At 42.4% G+C, this 14,977-nt stretch overlaps 1 protein-coding gene across 1 annotated transcript in view; it reads right to left on the reverse strand.

Moving 5' to 3' along the window:
• Positions 1–14,977, reverse strand: part of LOC124607395 (receptor-type guanylate cyclase gcy-19) — a 444,813-nt gene that overhangs the window by 152,852 nt on the left and 276,984 nt on the right. Inside the window, exon 6 of the mRNA XM_047139717.1 lies at positions 14,638–14,766. Coding sequence (XP_046995673.1) covers positions 14,638–14,766 — 129 coding nt within the window. The remainder of the gene's footprint in view (positions 1–14,637; positions 14,767–14,977) is intronic.

A 14,977-nucleotide genomic window follows, 5' to 3' on the forward strand; every position in this document is an offset into this window, starting at 1 on the left:
CGTCTGGGAGAAACGTTTATATCTTCCTCCGTTAAAAAGAACCTGGTTTTTAAGCTTTGATTTATAACTATGGAAGTGGACTGTTCGAGTTTGATCCTGTCTAAATTCTAACGATACATTTCAGAAATCGGTATGGGATGTATTTGGTGTGGAAGACTGTAGCTCTAATGGAATGTTTATTAATTATGGAAGGGATTACCCTACACAACGTCACTGTACTTAAATAGCGCTTGCCCGCGAAAGACAATGGTCTCAAATTCGAGTCTCTGTCTGACACACAGTTTTAATCTGCCAGGAAGTTTCATATCAGCGCACACTCCGCTGCAGAGTGAAAATCTCACTCCGGAATTTTGGAATTTTTTAATTGATCAGCGTGTGAGACTAGGGTGGGAGGGTAATCGATAATGCTGACAAGATGTACCCTCTACCATGTACTGTACCACTGCTTGCAGTGTATTATTTTAGATGTGGGATGTTCGTAGGAGATGGGTTGTCTGCAAGAGGGCGGGAGGGCCTGTGGTGGACTTGGTAGTCGACATGAACGTAACTAAATCTATGGCACCCCGTACACCCTCACCAGAAGCCTCAACTGCCGCAAAATGTCTAGCAGTAAACATCTGGAGCGAACTGAAGTAGAATGCATACGTCGATTTCGGATTCATTTGCTGGAATCTTACGGGACGCAATCCAGACATTAAAAACTGACAAGTCGGTGAGCTGAAGCAGAAGAATATCACAGGCTCAAATTCATTTGCATGGGTTTTTAAGGGAGGTGTGATCCTCCAACTAAGAAGTGACGGTGTAGGAGGCGAGTGACCGCAAATCCCGTCGGTATGTCACCGAAAGATTGTGGCACTACAATTCGGATGGAGGTGTAAGACGTACTAAGATGGCTGCTGTTGCTGGAGGCGACGTTGACAGTGATCTGGTCTTGTTTGTACCTGTTGATTAACTGGCTCTCGATGTACGGCAGTTGGATGAAAGTATAATTACTGGGTTTGCTTGTAAATAAGTAAGTGCTCCTACGCTTATGCATACTACACATGTGGATATATTCCGTTTTAGAGGGAATACAGCATCATGGTCGGTCTATTACCGAAGAGCGTGGGAGAAAAAGTGAGCAGTGCTGTGATTACATTCCGAACCTCTCCCTACTCTTGCAGTAACCCTGAATTATGCGTGGAGATGTGAGGCTGTTGCACCAATGTAAATGATTTCATGTATAGCATGCTGGAAGCTCTGTGATGCTGTTAGATTCGTATTATAGAGGAATGCTCCATTTGGGAAAAGATGGTGATTTACTTATCACGAGACAGTATGCTGTCAACGAAGACTCTGGCACCATTACACTGTCATAGTTCTGGGGTAGTAATCGTAGGAATACGATAAGGGAGATTAGGACACGTACAGGGATATATTTATGTGCGATCATTCGATATCGATGAACTTCAGATGTGTCAGATTTTCTTTGTGTAGTCCTCGTATAGTAAGGGCTCAGCAGTAAGACTTTCTTGGCCATTAAAAACCAATATCTGGTGAAGTGATCATAGATTTAGAGTACATACAGACGTATACAGACATTCATATTTGCTCGATCATTGCGCGAGTGACTGGGAAAGGAGCGAAGAAAGCGATAATACTGCTACGACATAGTCCACAAGTGCAGTGGTTTTCAGAATACGTATTTAGATGTAGGCTCCTGTCTTTAGCAGGGTTTCGACACCGGTAAGCTACAGCGATTTTCAGAGGATTGATAATTGGTGGGTGTCGGAGCTGACTGTAGATAGAAGTACTATTAAATCTAAAATAGCCGAAGGGACCTGCTACTGCTCTATTGCGTAATTTACTACAGATCACCAGAAGCTGTACCTATCACAAAAAATCTCTGGACGCGAGCATCCGCAAGGTGGTGAATTTTTCCCTGAACGTTAAAGCGACACTCTGACATAAAGGAGCATGACAGGCAATCTCTTTACAGCTTTTTTCAAGTGTTGCGGCCACACATGTTATAGAATCTCGCATACGTCTCGTGAAGTGATTGCAGTGAGAATATTAAAGGCTAATACGAAGGTTGTTACTGAGAGACAGCGCAAAAGTTCCGTCTGTTGTTTCCTCGATAAATAAGAGACAAAATTCTTCCATGAGTTTTATCTGCCTATAAATGGATGGACCGACATCTTAATAGGCAGACTAAATTTACGCATATATGTATACTTCACAAGCCATCGTACAGTGTTTGGTGAAGATACCCTGTACCACTACTATTAATTTCCTTTCCTATTCCACTCGCAAATAGAGAGAGAGAAAAGAAGACTACCTACATGCCTCCATATGAGCGCTAATTTCTCGTATCTTATCTTCGTGGTTCTTACGTGAAATGTATGTTGATGGCAGTAGAATCCTTCTGCAGTCAGCTTCAAATGTCGATCGCAATAGTATTTCTCAAAAAGAACATTGTCTTCCCTCCAGGGATTCCCATTTGAGGTAACTGGCGAGTGCAATCCGATCGCAGGGGGAAAAAATACTCGCCATACAAAGGGGATCTCATGATCAATTAAATTAATTAGTGGATCACTGTGATATCAATGACATGTCGCAGGGCAGAAGAAGCGAGTGCGAGAGCGCTACTTATATAATTCACGAGTAGGAGATGGGAGAGATAATGAAGTGTTTTTTCGTTGCGGCGGTAATCAGGCGTTTTTCGTTGTGGCGAGATCTTTTAACCAAATTTCAATCCCTGCTTACACTGGGAGTGGGAGAGATAGCCATCGTAATAAAAAAAAATGGAAATGTCGTGTGGCTAGGGCCTCCCGTCGGGTAGACCGTTCGCCTGGTGCAGGTCTTTCGATTTGACGCCACTTCGGCGACCTGCGTGTCGAATCGTAATAAAATCAGCTACATTAGCGAATTTATAAAGTGATACATAGTATTAAACTGATATTTAGAGGTGACTATCGTAATCAAATTAGCCGGATTTATAAAGTGATATTAACTTCTCGTCTGTGCTGATATTTGTCAGCCTTAAGAGAGTTAGAAAGGAGGAGGCTTCCTGTGACAGAAGCAGAGCATGCTCTTAACACACTGTCACAAGCCATAAATGAGTTTCAATTCTAACCTTGTAATGCAGTGCGTAATAGATATTAAGCTGACATGAACAGACTTTTTTTTACCGGATGAGATAGTATTTAGAGGAAATATAACCTATGTCATACTATTGTACATGATTTTCACACTAAGAAAGGTACTGCGCTGTCGAAAGGCATGAATGCTCTCATCTCTTCTGTCTTGAAAACGACGAACATAAAAGGGAGGAATCTACATTTCGCATGAAAAATTCGAGATATGTGGACAACTCGCCATCTCCGATTGGGTGAAGTGGATTTTTTTAAACTGGGGAGAGTGGAATTGCAGTTAAAACTCTGTGCCAAAGCCGCGCCTCTTTGCTATCTCAGTGTGCTAGGAGTTAGCGAGGCTGCTCTGTTGTCAGTGGCCGACCACAAGCTGCAACTAAGCCTGTGGCGACCGGTTAGGTGCGAAGAAAGTTTCTGGATGGCAGTTCTTTAGGTACACAATACACTCGGTAGTTAGTGCTAGACTAGACTAGAGATGACTGTCCTGTTTTTTTTTTTTGTCTTGTGATGCCATTTTTAAGTAAGATGATGAGCACTAAACTCATAAAAAAGGATGCGACTCGCAACTCACAAATAGGTATAAATGTGTTTCATTCCCCAATGCTGTTCATATGTGTAGGGGCAGGGATTTATAGTAGCAATGGGGCTATGCGATGCCGTCATAATACTGTTGTTACCCATACTTATGTCTCTTCCGGCATAAGAAGTAACCCTCATTCTGCCAACGACCTTTCAAAGAGGGAGGAGGAGCAGACAGAGGTTCAGGGCACTCTCTTGTCCTAGGGGTGGGAAATTGCCGCTAAAGGCGGAAGAATCAGCAATGGCCAACGGCATGAGGATGCAGAAGGCAATGGAGACCACTGTATTAAACACAGGTAGTATGTAGTGAACTGACCTGCGGTCTAGGGGTAGCGTCTTTGATTCATAATCAAAAAAATCTTCGGTCCTGGGTTCGAATCCCACCGCAGCTTAAATCTTGATTAAAAATCAGCATTGGCGGCCGAAGACTTCCAGCATGAGAAGTCACCCCTCATACTGCCAACGGCCTTGTTAGACAGGCCGGAGGAGCGGACAGAGGTTCAGGGCACTCTCTTGTTCTAGGGGTGGGAAAATGCGCCTAAAGACGGAAGAAACAGCAATGATCAACGGCATGTTCAAGAAGTCAATGGAAACCACTGAATCACTTAACGTGTATCCACAGGAAATGTGGCCTGTAACTGAAGAAATGTGATGGTGATCTCTCCATTGGCAAAAGATTCCGGAATAGTCCCCCATTCGGATATCTGGGAGGGGAGTACCAAGAGGGAGGTTACCATGAGAAAAAGATTGAATAATCAACGAAAGGATAACGTTCTACGAGTCGGGGCGTGGAATGTCAGAAGCTTGAACGTGGTAGGGAAACTAGAAAATCTGAAAAGAGAAATGCAAAGGCTCAATATAGATATAGTAGGGGTCAGTGAAGTGAAGTGTAAAGAAGACAAGGATTTCTGGTCAGATGAGTATAGGATGATATCAGCAGCAGCAGAAAATGGTATAGTGGGAGTAGGATTCGTTGTGGATAGGAAGGTAGGGCACAGAGTGTGTTTCTGTGAACAGTTCAGTGATAAGGTTGTTTGTATCAGAATCGACAGCAAACCGACACCGACAACGATAGTTGAGGTATACATGCCGACGTCGCATGTTGAAGATGAAGAGACAGAGTAAGTGTGTGAGGATATTGAAAGGGTAATGCAGTATGTAAAGGGATATGAAAATCTAATAGTCATGGGGAGACTGGAATGCAGGTGTATGGGAAGGAGTAGAAGAAAAGGTTAAAGGGGAATATGGACTAGGGGCAAGGAATGCCAGAGGAGAAAGACTAATTGAGTTCTGTAACAAGTTTCAGCTAATAATAGCGAATACTCTGTTCAGGAATCACAAGAGGAGGAGGTGTGCTTGGAAAAGACCGCGTGATGCGGGAGGATTTCATGGCCAGACAGAAATTCCGAAATCAGATACTGGATTGTAAGGCGTCCCCAGGAGCAGATATAGACTCAGGTCACAATATAGTAGTGATGAAGAGTAGGCTGAAGTTTAAGACATTAGTCAGGAAGAATCAGTACGCAAAGAACTGGGATACGGAAGTACTAAGGAATGACGAGACACGTTTGAAGTCCTCTAAGGCTGTAGCTACAGCAATTAAGGAATAGCTCAGCAGGCAGTACAGTTGAAGAGCAATGGGCATCTCTAAAAAGGGCCATCACATAATTTGGGAAGGGAAACATAGGTACAAAGTAGGTCACTGAAAAGAAACCATGGATAATAGAGGAAATACTTCAACTGATCGATGGAAGGAGAAAGTACAAATGTTCCGGGAATACAAGTCGCTGAGGAATGAAATAAACAAGAAGTGCAGTGAAGCTAAGACGAAATGGCTCCAGCAAAAATGTGAAGGCATCGAAAAAGAAATGACTGTCGGAAAGGCAAATTTAGCATACCAGAAAGTCAAAACAAACTTCGGCGACATTAAAAGCAAGGGGGATAACATTCAGAGTGCAACGGGAATTACACTATTAAATGCAAAAGAGAGAGCGGATAGGTGGAAAGAATACACTAAAAGCCTCTATGAGGGGAAGATTTCTCTAATGTGAAAGAAGAAGCAACAGGAGTCCATTTACTGCAGGGGTCTCCGAACTACGGCCCGCGGGCCGAAACGGGCCCGCGAGGGCCGGCAAGGCCGGACATCCCCGGTATCCGGCCCGCCAAATATTTGAGGTGGTACCTACACTGCCAACAATTGAGTTTCAAGGCCTATCGCGACCAATACACCGCGACATCGGCTGTGCTACTCGCTACAAGACTACATAACTAAACTTATTGTTGCAGCGCTTGAAATAACAATGCGTTGACATACTCTACCTCTGTTACGTCTTGCAGTAATAGTGTTGCTAACAATGATTTTGAGATTTCGTTAACTTTGCAGGACGCTTTCGTGAAGAATGTGCAGTGACATACTTTCTTGTAGGTGAAATTCGCCAGAATAAAATACTCCAGAATTTCGGTCAGGTACGTCCACCAATCAAAATTATGTAATTAAATAAAAATAGTAGTTCGTTTCAGTGCTAGCTGTTCCCAGAACCTTAGATTTTTGCGATTTCATCTTTCCTTTAGCTAGGGTGCTTTAATCCCACTAGGTAGATCTTGGCCCTTGTGACTTCGCGGAGCAGTCAATGTGGCCTGGGGACAAAATAGTTTGGAGACCCCTGATTTAGAGGAAATAGGGCATCCAGAATTAGAATCAGAATTTAAAAGAGCTTTGGAAAACTTAAGATCAAATAGGGCAGAAGGGATAGAAACCATTCTATCATAATTTCTAAAATCATTGGAGTAAGTGGTAACAAAACGACTATTCACGTTGGTGTGTAGAATGTATGAGTCTGCCGACATACCATCTGACTTTCGGAAAAGCGTCATCCACACAATTCCGAAGACGGCAAGAGCTGACAAGTGCGAGAATTATCGCAAAATTAGCGTAATAGCTCATGAATCCAAATTGCTAACAAAAAAACATAAAGAAGAATGGAAAAGGAAATTGAGGATGCGCTAGACGACGATCAGTTTGGCTTTAGGAAAGGTAAAGGCACGGGAGAGGCAATTCGGAGATTGCGGTTAATAATGGAAGTAAGACTAACGTTCATAGGATTTGTCGACCTGCGAAAAGCGTTCGACAATGTAAAATGGTGCAAGATGTTCGAAATTCTGTAAAAAGTATGGGTAAGCTATAGGGAGACACAGATAGTATACAAAATGTACAAGAGCCAAGAGGGAATAATAAGGACGACCAAGAACGAAGACGTCGGATTAAAAAGGGTGTAAGTCATCTAGGAAACAATGTTGGAAATAAAAGAAAGGTTCAAGAGTGGAATTAAAATTCAATGTGAAAGGATACCGATGATACTATTCGCTGATGACATTGCTATCCTGAGTGAAAGTGAGGAAGAATTACATGCTCTGCTCAAGGGAATGAACAGTCTAAAGAGTACGAAGTATGGATTGAGAGTAAATCAAAGAAAGACGAAGGTAATGGGAAGTAGTAGAAATGAGAACAGCGAGAAACTTAACATCAGGATCGAAGGTCACGAAGTAGATGAAGTTAAGGAATTCTGCTACCTAGACAGTGAAGTAACCAGCGACGAACGGAGCAAGGAGGACATCAGAAGCAGACTAGCAATGGCAAAAAGGGCATTCCAGGCCAAAAGAAGTCTACTAATATCAAATATCGGCTTTAATTTGAGGGAGAAATTTCTGAGAATTTACGACTGCAGTACAGCATTGTATGGTAGTGAAACATGGGCTGTGGGAAAAAGGGAACAGAAGAGAATCGAAGCATTTGATATGTGGTGCTATAGACGAATGTTGAAAATTAGGTGGACAGATAAGGTAACGAATGAGGAGGTTTTGCGCAGAATCGAAGAGGAAACGAATACGTGGAAAACGCTGATAAGGAGAAAAGACAGGATGATAGGACATCTGTTAAGACATAAGGGAATGACTTCCATGGTACTAGAGGGAGTTGTAGAGGGAAAAAACTGTAAAGGAAGGCAGTGATTGGAAGACATTCAACAAATAATTGAGCACATAGGCTGCAAGTGCTACTTTGAGTTGAAGAGGTTAGCACAAGAGAGGAATTCGGGGCGGGCCGCATCAAACCAGTTAAAAGACTCATGACCAAAAAAAAGTGTGTATCCACAGGACATGTGGCCTGTAGTTGAAAAAGTGTTATGATGGTCTCTCTATTGGCAAATGATTCGGGAATAGTACCCCAGTCGGATCTCCGGAAGGGGACTGATGAGGGGGAAGTGACTACGAGAAAAAGACTGAATGATCAGCGAAAGGATGAAGTTCTGAGAGTCGGGGCGTGGAATGTCAGAATCTTGAAAGTGATAGGGAAACTTGAAATTGCGAAAAGGAAAATGCACTGGATGAATCTAGTACAGTAGGGGCCAGTGAAGTGAAATGGAAAGAAGACAAGGATTTCTGGTCAGATGAGTATAGACTAATTTTAACAGCAGCCAAAAGCAGCGTAGCAGGAGTAGTATTCATTAGGAACAGGAAGGTAGGTGGGAGAGTGTGTCACTTGAACCGTTCAATGATAGGATTGTTCTTATTAGAATCGACAGTAAACTAACACCGACAATGATAGTTCAGGAATATATGCCTACATCTCAAGATGAAGATGAAGAGATAGAGAAAGTACATGAGGATATTGAAAGGGTATTACGATACGTACAGGAAGATGAAAATCTACTAGTCACAGGGGACTAGCATGTAGTGGGAGGGGAAGGAGTAGAAGAAAAGGTTAGAGGAGAGTGTGGGCTTGGGATAAGGAATGAGAGAGGAGAAAGAATAAATGAGTTCTGTAATAAATTTCAGCTAGTAATAGCGAATACTCTGTTCAAGATTCACAGACGAGGAGGTATGCTTGGAAAAGGCCGGATGATACTGGAAGATTTCAGTTAGATTACATCACGGTGAGACAGAGATTCCGAAATCAGATATTGGATTGTAAGGCGTACCCAGGTGCAGTTACAGACTCAGGTCACAATGTGGTAGTTATGAAGAGTAGACTGAAGTTTATGACAGTAGTCAGGAAGGACCAATATGCAACGGAGTGGGATACGGAAGTACTAAGGAATGACGAGATACAGTTGAAGTTCTCTAAGGCTATAGATACAGAAATAAGGAATAGCTCAATAGGCAGTACAGCTGAAGAGAAATGGACATCTCTAAAAAGGGCCATCACAGAAGTTGGAAAGAAAAACATAGGTACAAAGAGGGTAACTACAAACAAACAATGGACAACAGAAGAAATACTTCAGTTGATCGACGAAAGGAGGAAGTACAAGAATGTTCTGCGAAACTCAGGAATTCAGGAATACAAGTCACTGAGGAATGAAATAAATAGGAAGCTAAGACAAAATGGCTGCATGAAACATGTGAAGAAATCGAAAAAGAAATGATTGTCGGAAAGACAAACTCAGCATACAGGAAAGACAAGACAGTCTTCACTCACACTAAAAACAGGGGTTGTAACATTAAGAGTGCAACGAGAATTTCACTGTTAAATACAGAGGAGTGAACGGATAGGTGGAAAGAATACATTGAAAGCCTATATGAGGGGGAAGATTTGTCTGATGTGACAGAAGAAGAAATAGGAATCGAATAGAAGATATAGGGGATCCTGTATTAGAATAAAAATTTGAGATAGCTTTGGAGGACTTTTAAGATCAAATAAGGCAGAAGGAATAGATGACATTCCCTCAGAATGTCTAAAATCATTTGGGGAAGTGGCAACAAATACACTATTCACTTTGGCGTATAGCATGTTTGAGTCTGGCGACATACCATCTGACTTTTGGAAAAATATCATCCACACCATTCCGAAGACTGCAAGAGCTGACAAGTGCAAGAATTATCGCACAATCAGCTTAACAGCTCATGCATCCAAGCTGCTGACAAGAATAATATACAGAAGAATGGAAAAAAAATTGAGGATGTGCTAGATGACGATCAGTTTGGTTTTAGAAAAGGTGAAGGCACCAGAGAGGCAATTCTGACATTGCAGTTGATAGTGAAAGCAAGGCTAATGAAAAATCAGGAAACATTTATAGGATTTGTCGGGCTGGAGAAAGCGTTCGATAATGTAGAATGGTGCAAGATGTTCAAAATTCTGAGGAAAATAGAGTTAAGCTATAGGGAGAGACGGGTAGTATACAATATGTACAAGAGCCAAGAGCGAACAATAAGAATGGATGACCAAGAACGAAGTGCTCGGATTAAAAAAGGTATAAGACAGGGAAATAGTCTTTCGCCTGTACTGTCAATCTATACATTGAAGAAGCAATGCCGGAAATAGAAGAAAGGTTCAGGATTGGAATTAAAATTCAAGATGAAAGGAAATCAATGTTTCTATTCGCTGATGACATTGCTATCCTGAGTGAAAGTGAAGAAGATTTATGTGATGTTCTGTATGGAATGAGCAGCCTCATGAGCGTAGAATAAGGATTTCGAACAGCTTAAAGAAAGACGAAAGTACTGAGAAGTACCAGAAATGAGATTACCAAGAAACTTAACATCAGGATTGAGTGTCACGAAGTAGAGAAAGTGAAGGAGTTCTACTACCTAGGCAGTAAAATTAACCAATGACAGACGGAACAAGGAGGACATCAAAGGCAGACTAGCAGTGGCAAAAAGGGCATTCCTTTCCAAGAGAACTCTACTTGCATCAAACATAGACCTTAATTTGAGGAAGAAATTTCTGAGAATATAAAGCATTGGAGTACAGCATTGTATGGTAGTGCAACATGGACTGTGGGAAAATCGGAACAGAAGAGAACCGAACCATTTGAGATGTGGTGCTACAGACGGAAGTTGAAAATTAGGTCTGAAGTTCTGTGCAGAATCGGAGAGAAATGAAGTATGTGGAAAACACTGGCAAGGAGAAGGGACAGGATTATAGGACATCATGTTAAGACATGAGGGAATGACTTCCGTGGTACTAGAGGAAGCTATAGAGGGCAAAATCTGTAGAGGAAGACAGACATTGGAATACATCCAGCAAATAATCAAGGACATAGGTTGCAAGTGCTTCTCTGAGGGAAGTGGTTGGCACTTGAGAGGGATTCATGGCGGACCGCATCAAGCCAGTCAGACTGATGACCCAAAAGAAAGAGTCTCTCCCAGAATTGGTTCACTTGTAAATTGGTTGTAGGGTACTTCTCTGCATTTAGGTGATAGTGTGCTATCCTGTTACTCCTTCACAGACAGAGCTGTTGGCTAGACTGGCTGGAGGAACTCTCTGATGCTGGACTTACAGCGAAAATGTCCTTTCTACTTCCAGCACTAAATGAAGACACTGGCTATTTCTGCTTTCTAGCACTTGATCAGTGGAAACTTGACAACTACTCCTCTCCAACTCGCATACTTCACAGCCAGAGAAAAAATTTCAGTTTCCCCATCTCGATCAGGCCACCAGGGTCTGAAAAGCATTGAAAGATCTGGTCTGCACTCAATAGCGTAAGGACAGATAGTGGAAGATGTACTGACTCAATGTACAAATGGGGATTAACAACATCTCCCAGCTGTGACTACGCTGCAGAACGACAAACTGTTCAGCACATCATACGTACTTGCCCAAATTGATCTTTTCCTGGCGATCCAGAGGAGTTTCTGTTTGCAACTAAGACATCAGTTGTGTATATTCGGCAGTTAGAGATAATCCTTTTACTTTCTGTGCTTTGTAAATAATGTAAATTTAATCAACCAATAGTCATGACATTCTTTTCTACTTGATAAATATCTATATATGTATTTTAAAGTAAAAAATGCTTCCTTGTGTAACTTGATGATAGCCATATGCTAAATAAATGAATAATCTTCAATATGCTTCTCGCACCAATTATCGTCCCACGCTGAAAGAATTTTATCTCGGCACATGCTGCTGTTACAGTACATACCCATATGGACTTAGATGTTGTGTCTATACTTGCACTTCTAACGCTATCTAGCCGCAATGTTTGGACGTCATTCACATTACATATTGAAATGGAACAAACCCTCCTGTGCCTTGTGGCCACTCAACATACGTTAAGCCGTGTGTCCTCTAACACGTAACTACTGCAAGAACTTGCCGAGGTGTTTATGTTAAAACAGAAACCTGCACAAGTTTACTTCTACAAGTTGCTTCAGCAAGTTGATTTCTGCAAGTACTTGCAGAAGTTTTTCCTCTAAGGTTGCGCCATGAGATAGGGAAGTGGACGTTTACAGTGCCATGGTTAAAAATAGAGAAGCCGCCACTGTGGCGGCGCTTTCTTACTACTGAAGAAAAATCGTAACGAAAAAACAAAGGCCGGCCGTGGAGGCGGAGCAGTTCTAGGCGCTACAGTCCGGAACCGAGTGACCGCTACGGTCGCAGGTTTGAATCCTGCCTCGGGCATGGATGTGTGTGATGTCCTTACGTTAGTTAGGTTTACGTAGTTCTAAGTTCTAGTGGACTGATGACCTCAGAAGTTAAGTCACATAGTGTTCAGAGCCATTTGAGCCGTTTGAACCAAAAAACAAAGTTAAAGCAAAAATAAATGTTTCAGTGAAGAAGCTGATACAGTGGCTTACGATTTATGCTATCAAGAACCATTATTGAATGAAATAATGTCAGAGGATTTCGCCCAGGCAAAAACTTTCTGAGAATGTCGTTGTTATTTTCGAGCCTTTATTGTCTGTCTCTTGTATAATCACATATTCGAAAACAGGATCCAAAGAAGGTGGCAAGTTGTATCACCAAGAGACGACCATGCTATAAGAGGCGATCAAAAAAGTTTGTGTGCCAATGACGCAAAATCACCACGAGTATTGGTGCAGTCATCCCCACGATGCACCAGGTTGAAGATACCTGTTTGATGTCCTGCTGCATGAACAAGTTTGTAATTGCCTGCTGCACATCCTCGTCCGACGGGAATCGTCGACGTTTCAAGGTGTATTTAACGGACTGAAGGCGTGATAATCGCACAAGGAGAGATCAGACCTACAAGGCGGGTGCTCGAGTGTCTCCCATTGTTGTTGTTTGTAATGGATGAGGCTGACTTCTCAGATCGCCCGGGTCTAGTGTCGAATCGCGACCAGCACAAAACTTGGCGCACCATTCCACAATGGTGGTCATCGACGGACAAGCTGTCCCATACACATTCCTCAAAAAAGTGGTTCAAATGGCTATGGGACTTTACATCTGAGGTCATCAGTTCCCTAGACTTAGAACTACTTAAACCTAACTAACCTAAGGACATCACACACATCCATGCCCGCAGCAGGATTCGAACGTGCGACAGTAGCAGCAGCGCGGTTCCAGACCGAAGCGCCTAGAACCGCTCGGCCACAGCGGCCGGCACACATTACTCATTCTCCGATGAGTGTCTACCTGTATTTGTCCTCGAGCAGGCAAGAAAAGAACAGCAGCATGTTGGTCCCATTTGGAAACATATGTTACTGACATCGCCATTGTTCACGTGTCTGAATTTACCACACGCATGTCAGAAAGACGCTAATGGCACACTAATCCCTTGCGTACATGTTGGTGCTTATACACCCAATTAGAGTTGTGTCACTTTGCATATGCACTGCAGCAACGCCCTCAAACAGTAACTTTTTGATCCTTCCTTATACTTCCCTTCAGGTGAAATGAAGTAATCGTAATTCATTTTTCACTTCCTTTGTTGCTGTAGCCAATTACACTGATGAGCCTAAACATTATGACCACTGCCCACCGCGAGGCTGAATGACTCCTGGTGATGTGACGCAGTAAGGAAAGAATGTAAATGGATCAGAGTCGAATGGGCAGACATTATAGCGAAGTAGGGCAGCAAATGTAGAAATCCAGTGATATAAGCGGTTTTGACAAAGGACAATTTGTTTCACCTGTCGATTGAACCGCATTTCTTGTCACTCCAGGTCGATGACTGGGTCTTTACAAGCCGTCATCCAGGTGAATGACTGCACGAAACATGCGCCCGCCACAGATGCAGGCCGGTGAGAACAGGATTATGCTACAGGGTACACTGAGGTGGGCGTCCATGGGTTCTGTGGAGGCAATCGAAGGTCTCGTGACAGCAGTGAACTACGCGTACATACAGTGGTTTGAGTGGCATTACAGTGAACTCACATCAATGTCTTAGCCGGCAAATGTGCCTGATCTGTACCCACAGGACGCCAGTTACGTGCCCGTTAACCACCATCCCGTAATTTGCGGGAATTGCTTGACCTGTGCGTAGACATCTGATGCCACATACCTCTGGAATCCTATCAAGGACTTGTAGAACCAATACTAAGCAGAATCTCTGTTGTACTGCGTTTGAAAAGTGGAACAACACGCTATTAAACAGATGTTTGGCTCATCGGTTGTGTATATACGAGTATTTAGGAATTCCAATGGTACATTTGTTTTAGTCCATCTGTCTTAGCGCTATTGTCCTTTTCGGCACTGACTTTTTCATACTTGTATTGAACACACAAAAATTCCGCTAGTTTGAGGAAAACTCCCAGCAAGTAACAAGTTCCACAAGTACTTGCAGCAAGATGTAAGAAACAGTTTTCACTAACTTACGGATGCTATTTCTGCAAGTTAACAAAAGTTGTGGAAGTTGAGTTTCTGTGAGTGTATTCACGTGCAACAACTTCCAGAAGTAGTATTTATAAGCGACTTCAGAAGTTTGTTTGCTGGTGGGCACAGGACTTTACACAAATACATGACGGTGTTTTAAATGTACCTTCATTTTAATGAATTTGAAATTCTGTGCTCATTTGGATATGGCTACCTTGCGTTCATTTTTAAGCAACTGATGGTACGTTGATATTTAAGGAATAAAAATGTATACTTAGTCCGAAAGTAAAAATCTGTTTGGTTTTTGCATCAAACAATACGACTAGGTGGTAATGTTTTCTAGTTCCTCAGAAGGTAAATAGTTTTGATTGTACATACCTGATCATCACTCTGAGCTCTCTCTGCAACTTCCGCAGTTCGTCCACATAGGAGGCCATATTGTCGAAGTATTCTATGGCTTCGTCCACACTCTGTTGTCGCTTTTTATTACCAAAGATTTCTTTCTTCCTGCAAATGTAAGAGAAACGTTAAACTGCATTACGAGCATAAATTTCTAGGATATTCCTGAAATGTTTGTTACGTTTCATTCTGTACATGTCTTGTAGCAAACGATTATCATATGCACGGTTTCAACTTCCCACTGTGAGACTTAACGGATCGCGACAGCTGTTCGCTAGTTACACTTCGGTAGGGTAACCTAAAACATTTTATAAAATCA

Source organism: Schistocerca americana, chromosome 3, assembly GCF_021461395.2.
Source record: "Schistocerca americana isolate TAMUIC-IGC-003095 chromosome 3, iqSchAmer2.1, whole genome shotgun sequence".
In the NCBI taxonomy this organism is placed as follows: Eukaryota; Metazoa; Arthropoda; class Insecta; order Orthoptera; family Acrididae; genus Schistocerca; species Schistocerca americana.